The following is a 23785-nucleotide window of genomic DNA, read 5'->3' on the forward strand; positions in this document are numbered from 1 at the left end:
TGGTTAAGAAGATTGGGGAGTATGGCTCAACCTATACGCCCCCCTCATCCGAGAGCTTGCGCACTACATTGCTCGACAAGGAGAAGCGCATTGTAGAGCAAGCGGCCGACAACACAAAGCGGCAATGGGAGAGGAACGGAGTCTCCCTCATTGTGGATGGATGGAGTGACACCCGCAAGAGGAGTATTCACGGCATGGTTGCATATTCCCGTGGAGAGATGTACTTCATCTCATCTCATGATGCATCCGGCACTGGGAAGAGCGCGGATGTGCTTGCGGCGGAGTGGGCTACCACCATGGAGATCGTTGGCCCCGAGCATGTAGTGGGCTTTGTTGCGGATGAGGAGCCTTCCAATAGGGCGGCGGGAGCTATTCTCCAAAGTATGTATGGACATGTCACGGTGTCCTTTTGTATGGCTCATTGCCTAAACAACCTCCTCAAGGACATTGGGGCATTACCATGGATTAGCCCGCTCATTGAGGAGGCCAACACCATGGTCTCCTTTGTCCTCAACCACCAAAGACTTCGGCATGAGTTCAACAAGAGGTCCTGTCTCTCTCTCCTCAAATATTCCGACACCCGGTTTGCCTACAACTTTCTCATGTTGGGCCGGTTGAAGGATTGTAGTGGTGCTTTGAGGGGGCTTTTCCTTAGTGACGAGTTTGTCGCCATGCAAGAGTCCCATACAAACACTGGCCAAGAGTGTAGGCTACGGGCGGATAACGCCTCTTGGTGGGAGCGTGTGAAGACCACAGATGCTATGGTGAGGCCCATAGTCCACCTGTTGAGGATTGTAGACGCTATGCAGCCATGCATAGGCAAGGTCTACGAGGCCATGGATCGCATGATAGAGAAGTTGAAAGACTTCGTGCCTGACGAAGACAGATATGAGGAGATCCATGCCTTGTGTCTAGGAAGGTGGAATTCCTACTACTCTCCATTGCATGCAGCAGCTTATGTGGTGGACCCAGAATTCCAAGGCAACAAGCAGGAGAGCGACCGGGAGGTGAGCGCTGGATGGAGGATCATCTTGGATCGTCTTGTGCCTGATGCATCGGTTAGGCGCAAGATCAGGGACCAGCTTTCGATGTACAGGTCATTTCATGGCTCCTATGGCTGTCATGATGCACAGGTTGACCGCTCCAAAGTTGGTGCTGCTCTATGGTGGGAGGACTTTGGTTCAGATGGACCGGAGCTGCAGCAGCTTGCCATCCGCATACTTAGCCAGGCCGTCAGCTCCTCTTGCTTGGAGCAACTTTGGAGTACCTACAGCCACATTGCCTCTAGGAAGAGGAACCGACTCGGGGTAGAGCGTGCCAATGACCTTGTCTTCGTTAGCGCGAACTTGCGAATGCTTTGCAAGAGCATGACCAAGAAGGCAGATTCCTTCACCGAGTGGGAGATGAGTCAACAAGAAGAGCAACGGGAGGATGAGGTGCAGGAGCAGCATGCTAGTGAGGATGAGACTGAGGATGAGCTTGATGCTTCTTTGGCAGCCGCACAAGCTACCCATGACCATGAGGCGAGCACTTCACGTGGATGATCATTCATGGATCATGATTCATGGGCCTTACTACTTAGCTCTAGCCTCTAGCCTCTAGTCTTCAGCACTTTTTTGTCATTGACTCATTTGAGTCCGTCCTTGTATTTTGCCTCCTTAAGGCTTAGTCCTGACTCCTGAGTCCTGACTCTTGAGTCATGACTCATTTTGTATCTACTTAATTATTAATATGACTCAAAATCTTAGCATTTTAGTGTAAATTTGTGCTCATTTTGATGTACTTCCAAAGTAGAATAAGTGCAGAGTAGAAAAATTTAAAAAAAAAGTATTTTTTGAGTGCCGTTCCCTCCCCCGTCCCCGTTCCCTACTTATGGCCGTCCCCCGTCCTGTCCCCGTCCCCGTCCCCCGTCACCGTCCCCCGTCCCTTGTGACTATGCTCAAGATATCTTATGAGGAGATAATTCTTTTTGCTCATGGTGAGAAAAGCTAAGTATACTTTGAGTTTTGCAAAGTTATTGCTTTTTGCACATTTTCGTAAGTGTTTTTAGACACTTAACCCTTGTATGCCCATACAAGGAGAATTGTGTATTGTTTGTTTGCCTTGAATTGTTTTAGGTAAACATCATGGTTGAAAAGATTGGTTTATATGGTTTTTCTTACGGATATGTCCAAGGACTATGGATTGAATTTTTGGCTCCTTTTGCTTGGATGGAGTATGTTTTTGGCTCACTTTATTTGGGATGTAGTGGATTTCTAGAATTTACGGATATCTCGTGGATTTCGAATTTTCTATGGATTTCTATTGGCCGAAATGCCTATAAAACTATTGGCGGCCGAATTGCTTGTAAAACTATCTGTCGCGGACATGTTTATGGAGAACCAGGATATTTATGCCTGTGACTTATTCTCATTTTATCTTCTACACTTGAGCCCACCTCTCCTTCCATGCCTGTGATTAGGATACCACTACGGAGTGCATGTGGTAGAGTGAACTTGAGCCCATCTCTTCCCTCAGGTGTGTGGTCGGAGTACCAACATGGAGTGCATGTGGTAGAGTGAACTTGAGCTTATCTCTCCTCCAAAGTGTATGTTCTGGGTACCAACATGGAGTGCATGTGGTAGAGTGGACATGATGCCTTGTTGGCTAATGTCTACGCCAAGTGTCATGTGATCTGGATTCACTCATGGAAGGGTGGTAGCCCTGGTGAGTGATGGAGTGAACTCATGGAAGGACAGTTAACTTGGTGAGTAAAGTCTCATGGAAGGTGAAACCCTGGCGAGCATGTTCATTCATGGAAGGGTTGTAACCTTGGTGAGTGAATTCTTTCGCATGAACTCATGAAAGGGCAGTTGCCATGGTGAGTAAAGCCTCATGGAAGGAGAAACCTTAGCGAGCATGTTCATTCATGGAAGGGTGGTTGCCCTGGTGAGTGAAGCCTCGTGGAAGGGGAAACCCTGGAGAGCATCTATGGTTTCATGGAAGGGTTGTTGCCCTGGTGAACCATATGGCTTGGGCATGCGCATGGATCATAGGGGTGGTTATGCAGTCCAATGGCATGGCAAGATGTTTTGTGGCTATGTATAATGCTACTTCTTTATTTTTGCAGGTACTTAAAGCTACTTTTGGAATTATGGACATTTGAGACATAGTTGGCTCTTGTGCTTGTGTCTATTCATTATATGGCTTATGGATTTATATATATTTGGGATCCAGTTGGCTCTTGTGCCTGTGTCTAGTTATTATCCGGCTTATGGATGCATTTTTGAGACATAGTTGGCTCTTGTGCTTGTGTCTGGTTATTATTAGAGTTGTTGACTCAAGATATGGATAAAGTTTCTTTCTTGATACGGTTGGCTCTTGTGCCCGTATCTATTGTCGGATTGTGAATTATGGCTTTAATGTTGGAATTATGAAATATTTCGGATTGGCAATGCATCTGCTATTCTTGAAGGATACCTCAGTGGTATGAGGTTTATACAGTTGCGGACAACTACTATATAAGATGGAGGGAATGTCACCATTTGGTCCCTTCATGAGTCTTGACCAGTGTTTCACACACTGGGGAGCCGAACCAAGGTGTGAACGGGGATTTTCCACAAAAGAAAGCTAGAGCACTTTACTAGCATGGTTTGGCCTGAAAGATGGCCACACAACAAAAGCAGCATGGGATTTTATTCAATAAAAGTGACTTATAATGTTTATAAGTGTGTGTGTTCACACATCATTAAAGACGGGCTGGACATATTATTATTTTGGACATGGACAGGTGGACAAAAGGAGGCGCCTAGATGAAGCTTGGGCATCAAGCCAGGAAAAGCATAAAAGTTGATATTTTTGGGCTAAAACTTGGAGTGCAAGCCAAGAAAAGCCAAAAAGTTGATATTTTTGGGCAAGTTCAGCTATTTTGGGCAAAAAGGGAAAAGTGTTGCAAATATAGCTAGTCGACTCTATTTGAGAAGGGATTGGGGCTGTTTTTGGAGATGCGCATTACTCTGGAGCTCTCTCTCTCTCTCCTTTGCTTTCTGGCCGACTTGCTCCCTACCTCCTACAGGGCTGGCCGACTTGCTCCTTACCCCCTAAAGGGCTGGCTGACTCGTTCCGTGCCTTCTATAGAGGTGGTCAACTTCTTCCAGGGCAGCCTTAGAGCTAGTTGACTTCTTCCAGAGCAGCCACATGGCTGGCCGCCTTCTCCTAGAGCTTGACGGGGCTGGTCGACTCATTTATGGGCTGATTTATGGTGCTGTTTTTGGGTTGAATTGAGAGCTCTTGTGGGACTGTTCATGACTTTGTTTTGGGGCTGATTTGGCACAGAATATGGACAATTTATGGGATTGTTTTGAAACTGTCTACGGATGGCTTTTGGGTGCTATGTTTGTATCTTGGCTCTGGATAGAAATCTAGGCAAGAGATTTGTGTTGATGCTTTGTGGAAAATCTAGTGCTGTATGCATTCGCACCTTGGTATCTTGTAAAAGCTTCTGTGTGAATAAAGAAGTTACTACGGGGGGCTGGCCGTTTTGGCTTAGTGCGGTGTTATTGTATTATTTAAGGTTCTTCCGCTGTCTTGTGATGCTCTGATTAATTTGAAGTGTTGGTCTATCTATTATTGTCGTTCTGGGAGTTCCTCGATTTGTGACATAGGGAACATGGGCACTTGAGAGGGTAGTGTGAGTTGCAAATCTACACCGACAACCACAATGTTTGTAATACTGCATTCATATGCATTGGTATGGAAATTTGGTCAGAAATGCCCATGACACTATGTACTTGATTCTCCCAAGATCAATGTACTTTATTTGAGGAAGGGGCCGGCCGTTTCGGCTCATTGTGTGTCTCTTGTCAATTCAGAAAATTACTTCTTCTATTGAGTATGTTGTCCATTAAATCTTGGTGTATTGATTAGCATTGTGTTCAACCAAGTTACATGTGGCATGGTTGGTATTCTGGTAGGCACTACTTTCTCCGATCATGCACCCGTCATTCTCTCCCTAGGAGGACCCATGGAGGCATGACATACATTTGAGCACCCGGATTTGAGACTGCCTCATTTAAGATTCCGAGATTTGCAGTAGGATTGATGAGATTTGGTAGTCTGGATTTCCACCCTGGTTCAGCTGTCGGAGCTTTGGATGGAGGCCTTAGAGAGATCAACAGTCTGTTATAGGAGGCCGCATAGAGCAGAGTGGATGGCTTCAGTGAGCAGGAGAGGAGCATCTGTGGGAGCCTTGCCTCCTTGTAGCAGCTTCATGAGAGCACCCGGATAGCCCGTGGATTGAGATCTAGTTGGCTGTAGCCTTAGCTCCATTGAGGAGCGGAGGGCTGAGTACAGATACCATGCTACAACCTCCTTTTGGACCGAGGCAGGTGACAGCTTCATCGGAGATTTCTTTGAGATTACACGCCCACATAGGCAGAGGGATGTTATCTGCGCAGGTTGCAAGGCTAGGATGTATCCATAGTTGCGGATCCCCACCCCCTTGGTGCGAGGCATTGCCATGGAGTTCTTCTGTTCCCTTCTCACGGGTGCCCCCCTATCCTCTCAGGTGATGAATGTGCGTGAGTGGGTTTGGCGGCACCCGAGAGAGGTGGTCCCCCCCCGCTCTCTGGACTTTCTAGTTGACACCCTTTATTACAGAGGAGCTTGCGGAGGCTCTGATGGCACTCCCCAGGGGCAAATGTCGAAGAGAATATGGGCTTCGGGTTTCCTTATTTCTTCATCATTGGGATCTCATGGAAGGCACCTTCAAAGTTGTCTTCAATGAGATTATGACCAAGGGCTCCATGCCGGAGAGGCTATCAGAGGGATTGATACATTTGATTCCCTAAGAGGGTTGTGACAGATTGGAGATTCGGCAGTGGAGACCCATCACCCTCCTAGGGACCGCCTACAAAAACAAGCACAACACATGCATTAGCAATTGTGCAAATCATTCTGTCTTGCATTGCGCAGAAGATGCATTTGTTTGCTTTTATTTTTCAAGGTTAAATAAATAGATCTTTTGTGTGACCAACCTCTATACAAATAGAATGCTGACTCATGTGTGACTGCTTTTTTGTTGCCATTGCTAATAACTGAATTTTGTGTTATAGGGGCCAAGAGTTGTCAGAGGAAGAATCAAATGTAGTTACACTGAAGAGCCGTACGAGGAGGATGATGATGGGGAAGAAACTTACAAGTTTGAGTTGCTTCTAAAAGTTGCAAAAGGTTGTGTAAAAAGAGTGTCCAAACGTGTAACAAAGGTTGCAAAGGAGTTGTTGCCACCCGTGATCCCTTTACAACTGGTGAAGTGTTTTAAAAGACTAAGAGATGCTGATTTTCCTTTTTTCCAAAAGGCTTTATATAGCAATTGAATGGTCGTATGATAAAGCATTGGAATAAATAGAAAAAGCAGTTTGAATGCTAGTATGGAATTTAAATTAGTTTGTGCATACACTTGAAATAGTTTCTCGCTCTCTTCTTCCCTGTCACATGTGGCACTCCTGTAGATGGGCTATGGTCTAGGTAGTTGATGTTGGGATCAAGGTATTTCTTGTGTGTGAACCACCTCTTAGAGGGGTATCGAATAAGATCTAGATATTTGTGTGCGTGACATAAGTAGTGATGTCATTGGGGCAACCTTTGTAACTTGTAAAGGTGCATGTACTTCATTGAAAAAATCCATCAATAGTCACATCATTGAGTTGTGTACTTCTCTCTCTTTCTCCAAGAGCTTTGTTCTCTCTCTAACCTTCTCACCTTCATAGTTTGCTGTTTACACTCCATAGCGATTTATTTCTTTGACCCTCCATAGCTGCAACTCTACCATGAAATTCAACAGTTGAGCCGATTTGTGAGGCTTGAAATCAAAGAGGAAAGAGGCTATGAGAGACTAGAGTAGGAATCACCGTTGGACAAGGGCATCTTAGGATCCTATGTCTAGGATGAAAAGATGCAGGGGGGAAGAGAGCTTGAGCTCTTGCAAGCACACACACACACTCACAAAACCCTAATAGAGAACACACAAGGTGAGAGGCTGAAAATCTTCTTCTTCTTCTCTACTCAACACTCAACACACCATATACAAGATAAGAGTTCAAATATGAAAGGTACTCAACCAATACATAACTATGCCAGTCTCTAGAATGGCTGTCACACAGCCTGTCATCCCACTGGCCGCATATCACCCAAGATCTCACCAACCATGCCAGTGGTGTAAGTGTGGGGCCTATCCCCCAGGCGGGTCATCAGTGGCCACCGCCTCACTAGATGAGCTCGATATCTCAACACTCCCCCTCGAGCTCAACTCCATATCATGTACACCAAGCGAAGCCCTGAATCTGCGGAGCTTCTCTGTACCCAATGCTTTGGTGAAGATGTCAGCTACCTGATCCTCTGTGCTGACATAAACAAGGTCAAGGTCTCCTGCTAAGACCTTCTCTCTGACGAAGTGGTAGTGGACCTCTATGTGCTTCGTACGAGCATGAAAGACTGGGTTCCTGGCCAACTGTATACTGCTAATGTTGTCATAGAAAATGACAACTTGTCTATTCACTGATAGACCCAAATTTGCAAGTAGCTTTCTCAACCAAGCTACCTCACATGCTGCCATAGCAGCTCCTCTGTACTCGGCCTCTATACTCGATAGAGCAACCGTAGGCTGCTTCTTGCTGCTCCAAGTCACAGCAGCACTCCCCAAAGAAAACATGAATCCACTGGTAGATCTTCTATCTGAGATACTACCAGCCCAATCAGCATCTGTGTACCCATGTACACATATCTCTGTCCCAGTCTCATAAAATAGTCCACAATGCAAAGTAGACTTCACATACCTCAGTATGCGTCTCACTGCATCCAAATGCGGTTTCCGTGGAACCTGCATAAACTGACTCACCAACCCAACAGCATAGCTCAAATCTGGTCTGGTGATCGTCATGTATATCAAACTTCCTACTATGCTCCTGTACATAGTAGGATCCTCCAAGATCTCTCTTGAATCTGCACTCAACTTGCCATTCTGATCCAATGGCACAGAAATAGGCTTACAGCCTGTCATACCATATTTGGACAACATGTCCAAGCCATACTGTCTCTGCAGTAATCCAATACCATGTGGTGACCTAATCACCTCAATGCCCAAGAAATATCTGAGCTCCCCCAGATCCTTCATCTTGAACTTCTGTCTAAGCAGGATCTTTACATCAAAGATCTCTACATCATGGTCCCCCGTAATGATCAAGTTATCTACATAGATGACAACAAGCACAACTCCTCTATCACCATGTCTCACATACAGCGAGAAATCTGCATTGGCTACATGAAAGCCAATAGTGACAAGATATTCAGAAATCTTGTCAGACCATGCTCTTGGTGCTTGTTTTAAGCCATACAAGGCTTTCTTCAACGTGCAAACATGCTCGGGGTGACCCACATCCTCATAACCAGGTGGCTGCAACATATACGCCTCTTCTTGCAAATCCCCATGCAAGAATGCATTCTTTACATCCATCTGATGTAAAGACCATTGCTTTGATGCAGCCACTGCTATCACAACTCTCACCGTTGCCATCTTGGCAACTGGACTGAAAGTTTCCTCATAATCAATCCCATATGTTTGCGCATATCCTTTGGCTACCAATCTAGCCTTGTACCTGTTTATGCTTCCATCACTGTTATGTTTTACTTTGTACACTCACTTGCATCCAATAGCTTTCTTGCCTTCAGGCAATTGCACTAAATCCCAAGTTTCATTTCCATATAGTGCATCCATCTCCTCATCCATAGCTTTCTCCCAACACACATTTCCAACAGCCTCATCAATGCATGTGGGCTCAACAACCTGCACAACCTTTGCCATATATGCATAGTGATGTGCCACATAACCATCATAAGTAAACCTCTGCACATGGTTCTTCCCTCTCCCAGATCTTCGCAGCTTTTCATTCATGGCTTCCATAGCCTTCTTTACACCAGGTGTTCTCATAGCTGGGATCCCAAGCTCCTCATCAAGGCTCATATCTGAGCCACTAGACTCTCCATCAACATGAGAATGCCTTGCAGAAATGTCAGGCATACCAAGGGGCTCAACCACTTTCTCTTTTCCTTTTCGTGATGTACTAATCACATTTGCAGGACTGGTATTATGACGCAGCCTTCCACTTTATGGTCTATCAACAGACCCACTAGATGAGGACTCTCCTGGTCCACTCAAAGACTGTGATTGCTGACCTGCATTCTGTGCAACCACACTTCCACTCACATCAGCCCCAATAGCTTCTTTTTCAGCAACATACCTGCTGCTCATCTCATCAAACACAACATCCTTGCTTACCCTCAACTCACGTGTAGCAGGGTTATAACACCTGTATCCCTTTTGCTCAAGGGAATATCCAATAAACACACATTTTTCAGCTTTCGGATCCAGCTTAGTTCTCAACTCATCTGGCACATGCACATATGCAATGCATCCAAGACTTTCAGATGAGACAAATCTGGTTTTCTGCCTGTAAACTTTTCCTCTAGAGTTACATCATGTATGGCTGCAGTTGGAGTCCTGTTCATGATGTATACTGCTGTAGAAACAGCCTCAGCCCAATAGCAATGCGGCATATTCTTCTCTTCCATCAATGCTCGCGCGATCTTAGCAATGTGCCTGTTTTTCCGCTCAGCAACTCCATTTTGCTGCGGAGTGTATCTACATGTAAACTGTCTCCGAATACCATTCTTCTTAAAAAATTCAGAGAACTCATTGAAGAAGTACTCTCCCCCTCCATCTGACCTTAGGCACTTTACATATTTCCCTGTTTGCTTTTCAACCAAAACTCTGAAATTCTGAAAGTGAGTGAACACCTCACTCTTCTCCTTCATGAAATATACCCACACTTTCCTCGTGTGGTCATCAATGAAGGTCACATAATACCTGCAGCCTCCCATAGATATGGTCTTCGTAGGACCCCATACATCTGAATGCACAACATCTAGTGCATTTCTGCTCACATATCTATTACGTGGAAACACATGCTTTGTTTGCTTCCCAAATTGGCATGCTTCACATATTTTCTGCATACCTTCCACTTTAAATTTTGGCAGCCCTGTCACAATTCCTTTTGTCTGCATAGACTTCAATCTCTGCACATTTACATGTCCAATTCTTTTATGCCATATGTCTGTGTCTGCAACAACTCCTGAACCATTTGCAAACATTGCAGCACTCATTTCAGGCATGTCTACATTCAACGTAAACATTCTGCCCACTCTGTTGCCTTTTGCAACCAACTTGCACTTGTCTTTGAAATCTTCAACATAACACCCATCAGGGTTAAACCGAACCTGCAAACCCTGCTCAATCATCTGGCCAACTGAAACCAGATTCTTTGTTATGTTCGGTACATGAAGTACATCTGCAAGGTACTTCACTTTGCCATCCTGCATAGACAATGGCACATCTCCAACGTGGACAATTGGATGAGCAGTGTCATCCCCTGTTTCCACAAAACTTGGTCTTTCCGGGTTTTTCATCTCCTTGAACCACTCCCCATGACTTGTCATGTGGTTCGAAGCGCCTGAATCCACATACCATACATTATCTTTTTGTGCTGCATCAACATTTTCAGACATGGCATTCACAACATGCTGCATAACAAACAACCTTTCATTGTCCTCATTATTTTTGCTTGAGGATGCATAGTTGTTTTGCTGCACTTTCCCATTTTGCATGTCAGCTTGCTTCTTATAACATTCTGCCTGCACATGTCCAGGCTTACCACAATAATAGCATTCACGTGCATCATTATATTGCCTTTGCCAATTTCCACGGCCTCTTTGACTCCCCCTGTCTCTGAATTTGCCTCTTCCACCTGCGTGTTGTTGTTGTTGTTGTTAATTCTGGGACTGTTGTTGCTGCTGCTGCTGCTGACCATAATTCTGATTACCTGTTCGGCCACCTCCTTGACCGCGTCCACGGCCTCCTCTACCTCGTCCTCTTCCTGAACTCGTGTAGAAGGCCTGTTGCTCTGAACTGTTTTTGCTTTGTGAAGACTGTTGGTCTTCACCCAAGTTCTTCTCTTCGATAATCAGCATAGACACCAAATCTGTAAAGTTGGGAATGTTTTCCCGAGTCTGAATAGACGTCTTGAACGCCTTGTATTGTGGCGCGAGACCACGTAGACAGACTTCCACCTTGTCATCATCATCTACTGACACACCAATAGATGCAAGGGATTCCACAATACCCTTTATCTTCAACGCATAGTCATTCACAGACATGCTCTTTTTCTCCACAATATGAAGTTCATTCTTCAACTGTATCTTACGTGCCTTGGTATTTGTTTCATAGAGCTTTACCAAGGTGTCCCACGCCTCCTTGGGGGACTTGGCATCCTGAATGTGCCCAATCATGGTGTCCTGTATACTAATGGAAAGCCAATACATAACCTTCCTGGCTCCTTGGTTCCAGTCTTTAAACTCTTTTACATCTGCAGTAGTCGGATTTATATCCGGTATCTCCGGTGCCTCTTCATGCTCACCTTCTATGTAGTCCCAATAGCCTTTTCCCATCAGGAAATTCGTCAACCTGAACCTCCAAGCATGGAAGTTATTCTTATCCAGCTTCTCAGCCACAATCTGTGTTATGCCATCATTAGACATCTTGCCAAACACACAATTTTACCAGAAACTGCACTCTGGTTTTCTGCACAAACTGCTGTATTTTCTGCACAGCGGTACTGTAGTACTCTCAAATGCACAACCAGTGACTTCAATGTGCATACATACACCCAATGGCAACTGTAGACCTCTTTGCAGCACCCACAGTGTCTGCACAGTCAATCTGTCTTCCTGCAGTTCTTAAAACAGAGTTCTGCAGAGAATTGATGACTCGCCTGCTTTCTGAAAAACGGAGGTCCAGACGCGCCCGAAAATCGCAGTCCGATAGGACTGTATAGTTGCCCTATAGCTTTACTCCCGCGAAGAAAGCTCCTCAATCAGAGACCGTTTGCCGGTGCCTCCTGTAGAGCTCCCGACAAGGGTGTAGTCACCAACACAATAGGGAAGAGTAGTTGAAGCTCTTACCCTCGTACCGCTTCTTGTGGTTCTCTTGCTTGCAGCTCAACCCTTAGCACGAACCAGGCTCTGATACCATGAAAAGATGCAGGGGGGAAGAGAGCTTGAGCTCTTGCAAGCACACACACACACACTCACAAAACCCTAATAGAGAACACACAAGGTGAGAGGCTGAAAATCTTCTTCTTCTTCTCTACTCAACACTCAACACACCATATACAAGATAAGAGTTCAAATATGAAAGGTACTCAACCAATACATACACAGGTTCTCTATAGTGTGAACCCGACTAAATGAGCTGGCGCTATAACTATGCCAGTCTCTAGAATGGCTGTCACACAGCCTGTCATCCCACTGGCCGCATATCACCCAAGATCTCACCAACCATGCCAGTGGTGTAAGTGTGGGGCCTATCCCCCAGGCGGGTCATCAGTGGCCACCGCCTCACTAGACGAGCTCGATATCTCAACATAGGATAAGGATCCACCAACTTGAGGCAATGATCTTTGGCCAATGAAAGTGTGCGGAAAGGGTGCAGATGACGTTGTAGTAGCAGGCCATCCGGCAAGATGGGCTGTTTACACTAGCTCTGGGCTCAATGCGCTCTGTGCCCTCCTCCTGATCAACACGGAATACCACCTCATGTGGGGAACCGAGAGTGGGGGCACGCAGGGATGGCCCTCTAGAGGCGATTGGCGGCAGGGGCGGCCACCATCGTGGATGTCGCCCGAGCAACAGACAGAGCAAAAGAGGATGATGCAGGTGGGGAAACAGGAGAGGGTAGAAACAGCTGCTGTCAAGGAAATAGGAGAGGTGGAGAAGATAGAAACAACTGATGTCAAGGAGAGGGTGGTGGAGAGGGCAGAAACAACTGCTGTTGAGGATGGGGTGGTGTGGAGGGTAGAAACAACTGCTGTCGAGGATGGGGTTACTAAGGTTTGGCCGCCATAGGAAGAGGTGGAAGAGGGTCCCTAGGTGGCACGTAGTTGAACCTCTTCCGACTGTAGCAGCGTATTGAGAGAGGATTTTTGGATGGGCTGACCGGACTACGACGGGAATGTGTATTGGGCATAGAAACATGGGACGGGGAACGGGAACGGGGACGGGGACGGGGAACGGGACGGGAACGGGGCAAAAGGCCGTCCCGGGGACGGTGGAAAAAACGGCAATCTGAAAACGATTGTTTTTTTGCAATTTTTTTTAACACACTTGATTTACACTTAGAAACCAAGACATTAAGCACAAAATTGCACCAAAAAGAGGAGAAAATTGAAATGCATAGTCGTATTAGCAAAAAACTATAATGGGGCGCCGATGGCATGATAAACAAAAGTGAGTGTACAATGATCAATCTAAACAAAAATGCCAAATGGCATAATGAAAGGCCCAAGGAGGGTGTACACTCAAGGCAAAATGACTAAGTGCCAAGATACAAGACTCAAGAGTCAAGAGACTAGGCAAGAGGGTGAAGATCAATCGTGACCTCCTCGGTGAAGTCCTCCATAGGCTGGTCCTCAAGTGGGAGGGGAGGGGGAGGTGGGGGGGACAATGCCTCGGGCACAACCTCAAGCTCCTCTAAAATCTCGGCCCTCTGCTGATCAGAGAGATGTGGGTCCTGCTGTGCCTGCTCCCATTCGGTGAAAGGATCTGCCTTCTTTGTCAAGCCCTTGCAAAGCATTCGCAAGTTGGCACTGACAAACACCAAATCATTTGCACGCTGTACACCAAGGCGGTTCCTCTTCTTAGAGGCAATGTGGCTATAAACTGACCAGAGTTGCTCTAGGCAACTGCTACTGCAAGCCTGTGAGAGTACGCGCACAGCAAATTCCTGCAACTTTGGAGTTTCCGCACCATAATCCTCCCACCAAAGTGCAGACCCTACCTTGAAGCGGTCCGCCTGTGCATCTGCCAAACCAAAAGCCCCCCGCTTCTCTCTATAAATCTGCAATTGGTCCTTGATTGTGCGGCGATCCTCCTCACTAGTGTAAAGGCGATCCAAGGTTTGTCGAAGGCCTTTGCTCACCTCTTTGTCCTTGTGTTGCCCTTTGCCTTGAAACTCAGGATCAACAATGTAGGCAGCAGCATGGAGGGGAGAGTGGTAGGCTTGCCACCTTTTCAAACATAGGGATTTGACCTGTTTATAGTGAGGCTTGACTTTGAACATTGCTTTTAGCTTCTCTGTCATGCGATCCATTGCCTCATACACTTTGCCAATGCATGGTTGAGTGGAATCCACCACCCTAAGGAGATCAATAATCGGTTGCACCATCTCCACAAGCGCCTTGGCCTCCTCCCACCATGCCGCATCATCCGCCCTTTCCCTGCAAAATTTGCCGACCGTCGTGGAAGCCTCTGAAGTGCGTGCAAACTCATCACTGAGGAAGAGTCCCCTCAATGCCCCGCTACATGTACACAAGCGGCCTAGCATGAGAAAGTTGAATGCAAACCTCGTCTCGGAATACTTAAGAAGACAGAGGCTTGACTTCTTGGAAAACTCGTGCTGCACCCTGTGATGGTTGAGGACAAAGGTCACTATTTTGTTGGCACCCTCAATGACAGGTGCAACCCAATCCAAGGCCCCTATGTCTTTGATAAGGTTGTTGAGGCAATGGGCCATGCAAAAGCACACGGTGATGCGAGGATAGGTTGCTTGGAGAATTGTCCCCGCCGCCCTATTTGCCGGTTCTCCATCCGCACATATGGCAATGACATTCTCCGCCCCCACCGTCTCTAGTGTTGTTGCCCACTCCGCAGCAAGTATCTCGGCACTCTTCCCCGTCCCGGAAGCATCATGGGAGTCGACAAAGTATGTCTCCCCTCGTGAGTAGGCAACAACTCCATGGATGGAGCGCTTTCTAGTGTCACTCCACCCATCAACGACGAGGGTAACACCATTTTCAGCCCATTGCTCTTTCATGTGGTTGGCCGCCACCTCCACGCTTGCCTTCTCCTTGTCAAGGAGAGAGGTGCGGATGGTCTCCGAAGAGGGGGGAACATAAGAGGGTCCATACTCCGCTATCAATTTGCACATGGCCCGAAAGTATGGAGATCTATCCAAAACACCATATGCAAAACACAAACAAAATTCAGATTTTTACCATCATTTAGTCTTTTAAGTTTTAGTCTTTAAAGTTTAAAGTTTAGAGCATGATATTTGAATTTTGAATAGTACATGAGCATAGTGCCAAGGACTTACCGTGCCGCCCGAAATGCTATGTGGTCATGAAAGAAGAATCGTGCCACCGCCATGTCCACCTCCTCTTTCAATTGAGGGTTCCAATTCTCATCAAGCGTACTTTGGCGTCCCCGGGAAGCGGATGCCTCTCTTGATGAACGAGGTACATGCGGCGTTGATGTCCTCACAAAGGATGTGGGGTCGACGGCCACTTGAGGATTGCGTTTTGCCAACTCGGCCGCCTCATAAACCACAAGCTTTTCAAGGAGCTCCTTCTTCTTCTCGGCCGAAACCTCCTTGCAAAATTGCACTTCGTTGCCGGGCTCATGCAAGAAGTGAGCACGCACTTTGTGGGCACCGCCGGTTCGCTTGTAGCCGCAAAGCTTACATACCCATGGTCTTGAACCACCCCCTTGACCGTATTGTGAGCACTCTACCTCATCCCACCAACTCCATCGATGTACGGCGGGCCTCCTTCTTCGTGATGGAGCGGGTGTTGAAGTGGTGGAGGCGGCGGCGGACCCGGGTTGAGGAGAGGAAGGGGTTTGAGAAGAGGATGCCATAGTGATAGAGACTAGAGTAGAGCTTGAGATGGATGGTAGAGCTTGAGAAAGAGTCAAGATGGAGAATTGGGATGGAGATGTTGGAGAAGGAGAGCTTGGACAATGGAGAGGGTGAGCTTGGAGAGGGAGAGCTTGGATGTTGGAGAAAGAGAGCTTGAAGAGGGTGAGCTTGGAGAGAGAGAGCTTGGATGTTGGAGAAGGAGAGCTTGGAGAGGGAGAGCTTGAGCCTTGAGCCTTGGGTCTTGGAGAGGGAGAGCTTGGAGAGGAGATGGCTTGAGGAGAGCATGGAGGTCTCTTATATAGAAGAAGGGGAGCCATGTGGGAGAGCTTCAGCCATGCGCATCACCAAACGGCTAGGAGAGACAGCCGTTGAAGCCCCGCCCAACGGTCAAAAACTGCGCAACGGTCAGTTTGACCGTTCCCGTACGGACAGGGAACGCCGTTCCCGGAACGTTCCCGGGACGCGTTCCCGGCGTTCCCGTTGCGCTTTCTGGCTGCCGTCCCCGTCCCTCCGTCCCGCGGGCGTCCCGCCCCCGTCCCAGGCGTTCCCCGTCCCTAGGGTCCGTTCCCCCCGTCCCATGTCACTATGGTATTGGGCATGCAGAGAGGACACAACATAGAGGAAAGAGTGAGCTAACAGGACTCCTCGAGAGTCCCACCCGGCGTGCCAAATTTTAGTGTACTTGTAGCAGGTCTGGTTGCCTGGCACACTACGTGGTGGCTCTTCTCTGGACAGTATGTACGGAGTCCTCGATGCTCACAATGCAACACAGAGGACACTATGGAGGGGAACACGACACAAGAAGAGACAAGATTGCGAAAGGAATGAGAACACTTGCACTACTCAGAGAACACTGATACATGTCCTTCACTTTCTTCACTGTATCGTTCACACTCAGTAGAGGTCATAGTGAAGAGGACGACACAGCTCAAGCTGATGACAAAATACAGGGCACAAGTAGTATGAAGGATGAGCATGAAGGATGTCCTTCGGGATGATGGTGAGGATGTAGGATAAGGATGTCCTCCAAGATGGGATAAAAGGATGTTCTCCAATATGGGTTGAGGGGCCATATCTGCTTGAGGTCGAGTCGGTGGCATCTCCTAACTTTGGTGGATGCTTTGAGGTGGGAGCATAGTCTTTGGGAGTGATATGTGATCACTGTACATCATCCACCAAAAGGAAACAAATTCAAAGCACTGCGGAATGCTTTAAATTTTGGACGTGGTAATGCCTTGGTGAAGATGTCTGCCACATTCTGATCTGTAGGACAGTAGATCAGACTGATATCTCCTGCTTGGAGTCTCTCCCGAACAAAATGATAGTGAATCTCAATGTGTTTCGTGCGAGCATGAAACACAGGATTCCTGGCCACAGCAATGGCACTCTGACTATCAGTATAGATAGGTGTAGGCTCCTCCACTGAAATATCCATATCAGTCATGAGACGACGCAGCCAAACACACTCAACAGTAGTAGTGTAGGCTGCTCTGTACTCTGCCTCACAAGACGAAGTGGCCACTGTGGTCTGTTTCTTGCTTAGCCAAGAAATGCATGAAGAGCCAAGAAAGAAACAATTTCCACTAGTGGAATGTCTGGTATCAAAATCACCAGCCCAATCTGAATCACTGTAAGCGTATAACTGCATGTCACCCCCCTCAGGATAAAGCAATCCAAGAGACAAGGTACCCTGCAAATAACGGAATACACGCTTCACAGCTTGCCAATGTGACAACCGCGGGCTGTGCATAAATCTGCTCAACTGAGAGACTGCATACTGAATATCTGGCCTTGTATTACACAAGTAAATAAGGCACCCAACAGCCTGAGCATATGTAGTGGCATCAAAGGAAATACTGTCATCTTGTAGTGACAGTTTCATCCCAGGCTCCATAGGAGTACTAATAGGCTTGCAATCCTGAAATTTAAACTTCTCCAGAAGTTTAGCAACATAACGTGATTGCAACAACCCAATGCCTCTGTTATCCTGCACAAACTGTATGCCCAAATAGTAATGTACAAGCCCCAAGTCAGACATGTCAAATGTCTGTTGCAGTATCTCCTTAAAAGCTGCAATTTTGTCATCATTTGATCCCATGAACAAGAGATCATCCACATAAAGATTGATGACCAGCAGATCTGTCTCTTCTTTCTTTACATACAGAGTGGCTTCTGATGGACTGTTCACAAATCCCTGAGTGAGTAGAAAAGCATCTATTTTTGCATACCAAGCTCGTGGAGCTTGTTTCAAACCATACAAGGCCTTTTTCAGCCTGCATACTTTCCCCTCATGACCATGTTCTGCAAAACCCATGGGCTGAAATACATAAACTTCCTCCTCGAGGTCCCCATGTAGGAATGCAGTCTTTATGTCCAACTGGTGAACAACCCAACCACGATGTGCAGCCAATGCAATGACACACCTAAGTGTCGACATACGGGATGTAGGAGCAAATGTCTCCTCATAATCAATGCCCTTCTTCTGTGCATAGCCCTTTGCAACTAGACGGGCTTTGTACCTGTCAATGGATCCATCTGCATGTCTTTTCAACTTATAGACCCATTTAGTACCAATTGCTTTCTTGCCTTTGGGCAGATCAACCAAATCCCATGTTTGATTCCTTTTAATAGAATCAAGCTCATCCTGCATGGCTTTGTTCCAATGCACATTATCTCGTGCATCCACAAATGAATCAGGCTCATCATCATCCTGTAAACTGGCTGCCATAACCAGATTCAAATCCATGATGTGTGCATGCTCATTGGTCCTTGTTTCCCTACGAGTACGACCAGCAAGAGGACCCTCTAAATGGCTGTCCTGTAATGTCCTCAAATACCATCTAGGTATGTGTCTGACCTGTGGTGCCTGCTGCCCCATATTTGGTTCAGCTTCTGGCTCATTTTGCTGCTGAATTTCTGCACCACCTACATCATTTGCTGGCTGTCCTGTACCCTCATGAGTTGGATCACCAACTGTGGAATGCAACTCCATGGGTAGTAGACCTTCAAACACATCATTTTCAGCCTGATTTGCCTCATAACCAGCCATGGATATTTCTGATTTTTCATCAAAAATCACATCCCGACTAGTGAATATCTTCCTGGATAGTGGGTCATATAACATGTAGCCTTTGCTCTCACGGCTATACCCAACAAAAATGCATTTTGTGGCTTTATCATCCAGCTTCCTCCTCAACTCTTTGGGTATGTGTGCATATGCAAGACACCCAAAGATACGAAAATGCCCCTCGGTCAGAACGGAGAGTCTTGACCTTGCATCCTGACTCTGTCTCAGCAAGTGCTACAAAGGCCAAAAATGCATCATATACCTATGATTTCTGTGTCAAAGGATAGACCCAGCATATACGAGAGAAGTCATCAATAAATGTTGCAAAATAGAAGCAACCACCTAAGGACTTCGTCTGCATGGGACCACAAAGATCACTGTGTATAAGCTGCAACTTTGCAGTTGCTCTTAGAGCCTGATCACGTGGGAAGGAAAACCTGTGCATTTTTCCCAAAATACATCCTTCACAAATGTGATCTGGAGGCTTCTCCATGAGAGGTAGATCTGTAAACATGTTATGTCGCTGCATAAGCATAAGACTACTAAAATTTACATGCCCCATGCGAGCATGCCATAACTCCGCATCAACCATAGCTGGAGTAAGAGTGAATGCATTATAAGCAGACTGATCCACTGGCTGAAATGCATCCAACTGATAAAGTCCATGACATAATGTACCAGTAAGCATCAAGGTCAAGGCATTAGCTTTGTCTCTGACCATGCATTTATCATCATCAAAGTGGACTTGCATACCACAATGTGCTAAAGAAGAAATGGACAACAAATTCTTCTTTATCCCTGGTACATATAAGGCATCTGTAAGGCGGAGAATGGAGCCATCAATGGCTGTGAGCTGAATCTCCCCAATGCCACGAACTGGATATGAAGCATTGTTGGCACACTGAACAGTTTTGCCAACAGGGGCAGGGCCAACATGACTAAACAAATCCCTGCGAGATGTGATATGCTTTGAGGCACCACTATCAAAATACCAAGTACATGCATGCTCTGTCAAACTGAGTGCCTGTGAAGACCAAGAGGCATCATAGCTGCATGTATAAAAACAGTAATCCCTGTCCTCAACAAAAGAAGCAGTCTCTGGAGGAGCTTTAGAAGCATCATTAACAGACATCCCAGCTTCCTTTGCCTTCTCTTTGGCAATCCTCTTCCTACATTCAGTGATGTAGTGACCTGGCTTCTTACAGTAATGACATTTGCCCTTCTTCTTGGACTGTCCATCACCTTTCTTGGTATCCTGTGAAGAACCACCATCACCTGAATTTTGATTTGAACTCTTTGGCTGAGTTTTTTCTTTCCCCTTTTGACCTGTAGTAAATGCTTGTTCAGCATTTGTATTCATATTCATATTCTTCCTCATTTGTTCCTCTTGTAGCAAGAGAGCAACAAGTTCCTGATACTTGAGGGGTTCAACAGCATTCCTCATGCCGAGGTTCAAAGAGGTATGAAAAGCCAAGTAAGATCTTGGCAAAGAGTGCAAGATGGTGGACACAAGCTGTGTCTCAGGAATAATCTCATCCACATTGATGAGTTGCTCTCTCAAATCCTGCAGCTTGTTTAAGTGGCTAGACATATCATCTCCTTCATTCATTTTCTGATTTTCTAGCTCTCTTTTCAAAAATGAGATCCTAGCCTCATTACGAGCAGCATACATCTGCTCCAAAGTCACCCATGCATTCTGTGAAGAGCCAGCTGAACGAATATGAGGTATAATGGACCTCTGTACTGACAATGCAATGAGTGACAAAGCTTGTGCATCCCTGGCATCCCATGTCTTTTGAGCATTTGTTCTTTGAACAGGCAATGGCTGCCCTGGAGCCTGTACCTGTTGTCCTCGTCCACGAGCACCCCCTTGGGGAGGAGTCTCTGGAGCCAATGGACCTGGACGTGGTTCATCACCACTAACAAAATCCCAAAGACCTTTTGCCACAAGCACATTTTTCAGCATAAAACTCCACAAGGAGTAGTTCGTGCCATCCAATTTGTCTTCCTTAGACAAATACGTGAATACATCACTTTGCTGTTGATTTGCCATTATGCCTATGCACAATGTTGTACCTGTTTATCAAAAAACCCAATAGCAAAAACCCTGAAAACAACTGTACTCCACTGAATACAGTTCACCCAAGTATGCCTGCACTCTCAATCCTCTGAATGTGCAGCTCAATACACCAATGACTGAGTAGAGCAGCAAATGGCGTACACAATGCCAAAATGCCCCAAAAATGCCCAAATTTACTGCACCATAAACCTTGCAAGAAACCTGTAGTCTGCCTGTAGTGCCTGTAGTTTTTCACAGAGAAAATAAAAATGCCCAATATTCAAATATGTAATGCTTACCACTACTGTGCTGAGCAGTAGTAGAGTCGACTGTACTGTGCAGGTACACAGCAGCTACAGTCGAGGTGCTGCACGGAAGCAGGTACAGAAGCAGGGCGAGCAGATACAGTTCGGAAGCAGGTACTGAAAACTGGTACTGAACAGGTACGGAACACCAAATGCTGCTGGTCGCCTGTACTGACAACTGTACAGCTTGTCTGCGCAGGTGTGTGCAGAAGCGCTGACTGTGTACGGAGCAGGCAGTGCTGTACGGTGCTGGGCGAGCAGGTACACGTCAGCTGCTGTCGACTGTATGCAGGTACAGTACGGGTACTGAAGGCGGCGCTGACTTGTACGGAAGCACAGATGTACGGAGCAGTACTGTCTTGCGCAGATGTGTACGGACTGGTGCAGGTACACTGTACGGAGCTGTGCGACTGTACCTTCAGTTGATGGAAACAGGCGATAACATGTACGGAGCAGTGCAGTATGAAAGGTAGTGATACCAAGTACGGGCAGGGCTAGGGCAGACCAACGAAGCTCTGATACCAAATGAAGGCAATGAAGGTGTTAGGGTTAGGGTTTGGAGATGCTGCAAACAAGCGTGGAGAACAACAGAGAGGGAGAACACGACTTTTGTATTATGCTTGATTGAAAAGTGAAGTACAATAGCCACATAATAGTGACCCTAAAGATATGTGTTCACATGTCTGGCCATAAAATGTGCCGGGTGGACCAAAACACCTATAAACTGAATATAAGTGAAACTAGGCTAAACTGGGGGAAAAAACCTCCACTAACTGAAGTAAAAAGTGCCCCAGTAATCTACTGATGATCACTAGCACTCCTCTGGGTGCATACACAGCGTAAAACCCAACAGCAGGCAGAAGTGGCGAGCAAGGAGGTGCAGGCGGGAGAAAGGGGAGGTGGTGGAAGAGGGGGGGGGGGTGAGCAGGCGGGGAGAGGGGGGAGAAGGAAGATGGGTGTAGAGGGCATATGGTGAGTTGATAACAATAAGGCTTGGTACTTTAGACCATATGATTCCACCTGGATGTGTTAATTTGCCGGGCATCTTCATACTTCCTCATCTTGGGGCTGATTTTCTCCATCTTTGGGGCTGGAAACAGGGCAAGAACCTTCATTTCAGTATGATATTCCGCTGGGACTTGACGTTATCATGCCCGGAATATCTGGAAGACTTGGCTTTCCGCTGGGACTTGTGCCTTTGTGTACATGCCCGGAAACGCCTGGAGGATTGGCTCTCCACTAGGTCTGGTATCGCATATATTTGCCTGGAAACGCCTGGTCTTATATAGTTTCATGAACGGAAATTGCTCATGCCAATGCTGCATTGCATAGCATCTTTATGTGCTTGCCTGCAATTGAAATTGCATGCTGTTTTCATGCCTGCATGACCTATGTGTAGTTCCGGGCAAGGGGACGCCCGCCCGTGAACCGTGCGTGTGAAACTGTCTGCTGACATGGTTGTGTGGCATGTGAACAGGTGGTAAGTATTACCCACTCTAGGCTCAAATAGCCCTTAGGACTTGGCCAATATTTATAAGTGAGTGCGTTCCCACTTCATTAAAGTTTGGGCACCCAAAAGTCACTTATAAATTATGACCGCTTCCAAGTTTACACTCACTGAAGTCCCGAGGTGGACAAGACTCAATGTCCAGGACCTGATCCTCCCCTTTTACTCATAAATGGGCATCTCCCCATGTCCCTTCACCTGATTGTACCCCAATTCACTTACTTATTAAGAGAAAATTCGTGTTTTCTCTTCATGAGGATTTTTGGGCTGGAAACTGTGTTTTTCCACCATTTCTCTCCATTTCCAAGCTCTCCATAGCCATACCCAACTTGCTAGGGTGTTTTCCAAGCTTCCAAGAGTGTTTCCAAGTGCTAATCACTCTCCTACTCACTCCCAATGACTGAAATTCAGCAAAACAGCTCTCATTTTTGCTGTAATTTCTGGTCTTTTTGCTGAAAACCCTAATTTCAGCCTTCCTTTCTCAAATTGAAACATAGGGGAAGCTTTCCTAGGGTTCCCTTCATCCTCTTGAAGACTTTTGTCGCGAAGGATTGCGGCAAATCGAAGATATCAACACTTCTAAAGCTTCCAACGCGAAGGCTTCCGCTTGCAACAACCTCTATGAAGACTGGTAAGCTAATTGGACAATATGTTGTCATTACTTATTCAGTAGAAGGGCAGGACTCCTTGTTTAGCCGCCCTGTGGTATTTCTCTTGTCCTATGTGCTCTTGAAGATGTTGCTACCGTGCTTGGTAGAACATAGAGCCAATGGTAGAGAATATGGGCACTGAAGTCGGGCCGGGCATCAAGGCAGCTCCTTGGTGATCTACATCGACATACCATTGTTTTCTAAATGCTGAATTTCATATGCATTGGCATGGAGGATTTGGCATGCCCGTGAAGCTATGTATTGAATTTCTCTAATAGTAATACAATTTACTTAAGGGAGGGGTCGGCCGTTCCGGCTCATTCTGTGTCTCTTGTCAATTCAGCAATTTACTTCTTGTATTTGAGCAAGTGTCCTTCAAATCTTAGTGTATTTAAGTGTATTGATTAGCATTGTGTTCA

The 23785-nt window shown here is 46.4% G+C and overlaps 1 protein-coding gene across 5 annotated transcripts in view; it reads left to right on the plus strand.

The window, feature by feature from the left end:
* Positions 1-23785, plus strand: part of LOC147608374 (uncharacterized) — an 81840-nt gene that overhangs the window by 13882 nt on the left and 44173 nt on the right. For all 5 annotated transcript variants that reach the window (XM_086789318.1, XM_086789317.1, XM_086789316.1 and 2 more), the window contains one exon: positions 6093-6284. In XM_086789318.1, the coding sequence (XP_086645444.1) occupies positions 6093-6284 (192 nt within the window). The remainder of the gene's footprint in view (positions 1-6092; positions 6285-23785) is intronic.

The sequence above is a fragment of the Cibotium barometz genome, chromosome 53 (assembly GCF_041138505.1).
Source record: "Cibotium barometz isolate CiBa-2024 chromosome 53, ASM4113850v1, whole genome shotgun sequence".
In the NCBI taxonomy this organism is placed as follows: domain Eukaryota; kingdom Viridiplantae; phylum Streptophyta; class Polypodiopsida; order Cyatheales; family Cibotiaceae; genus Cibotium; species Cibotium barometz.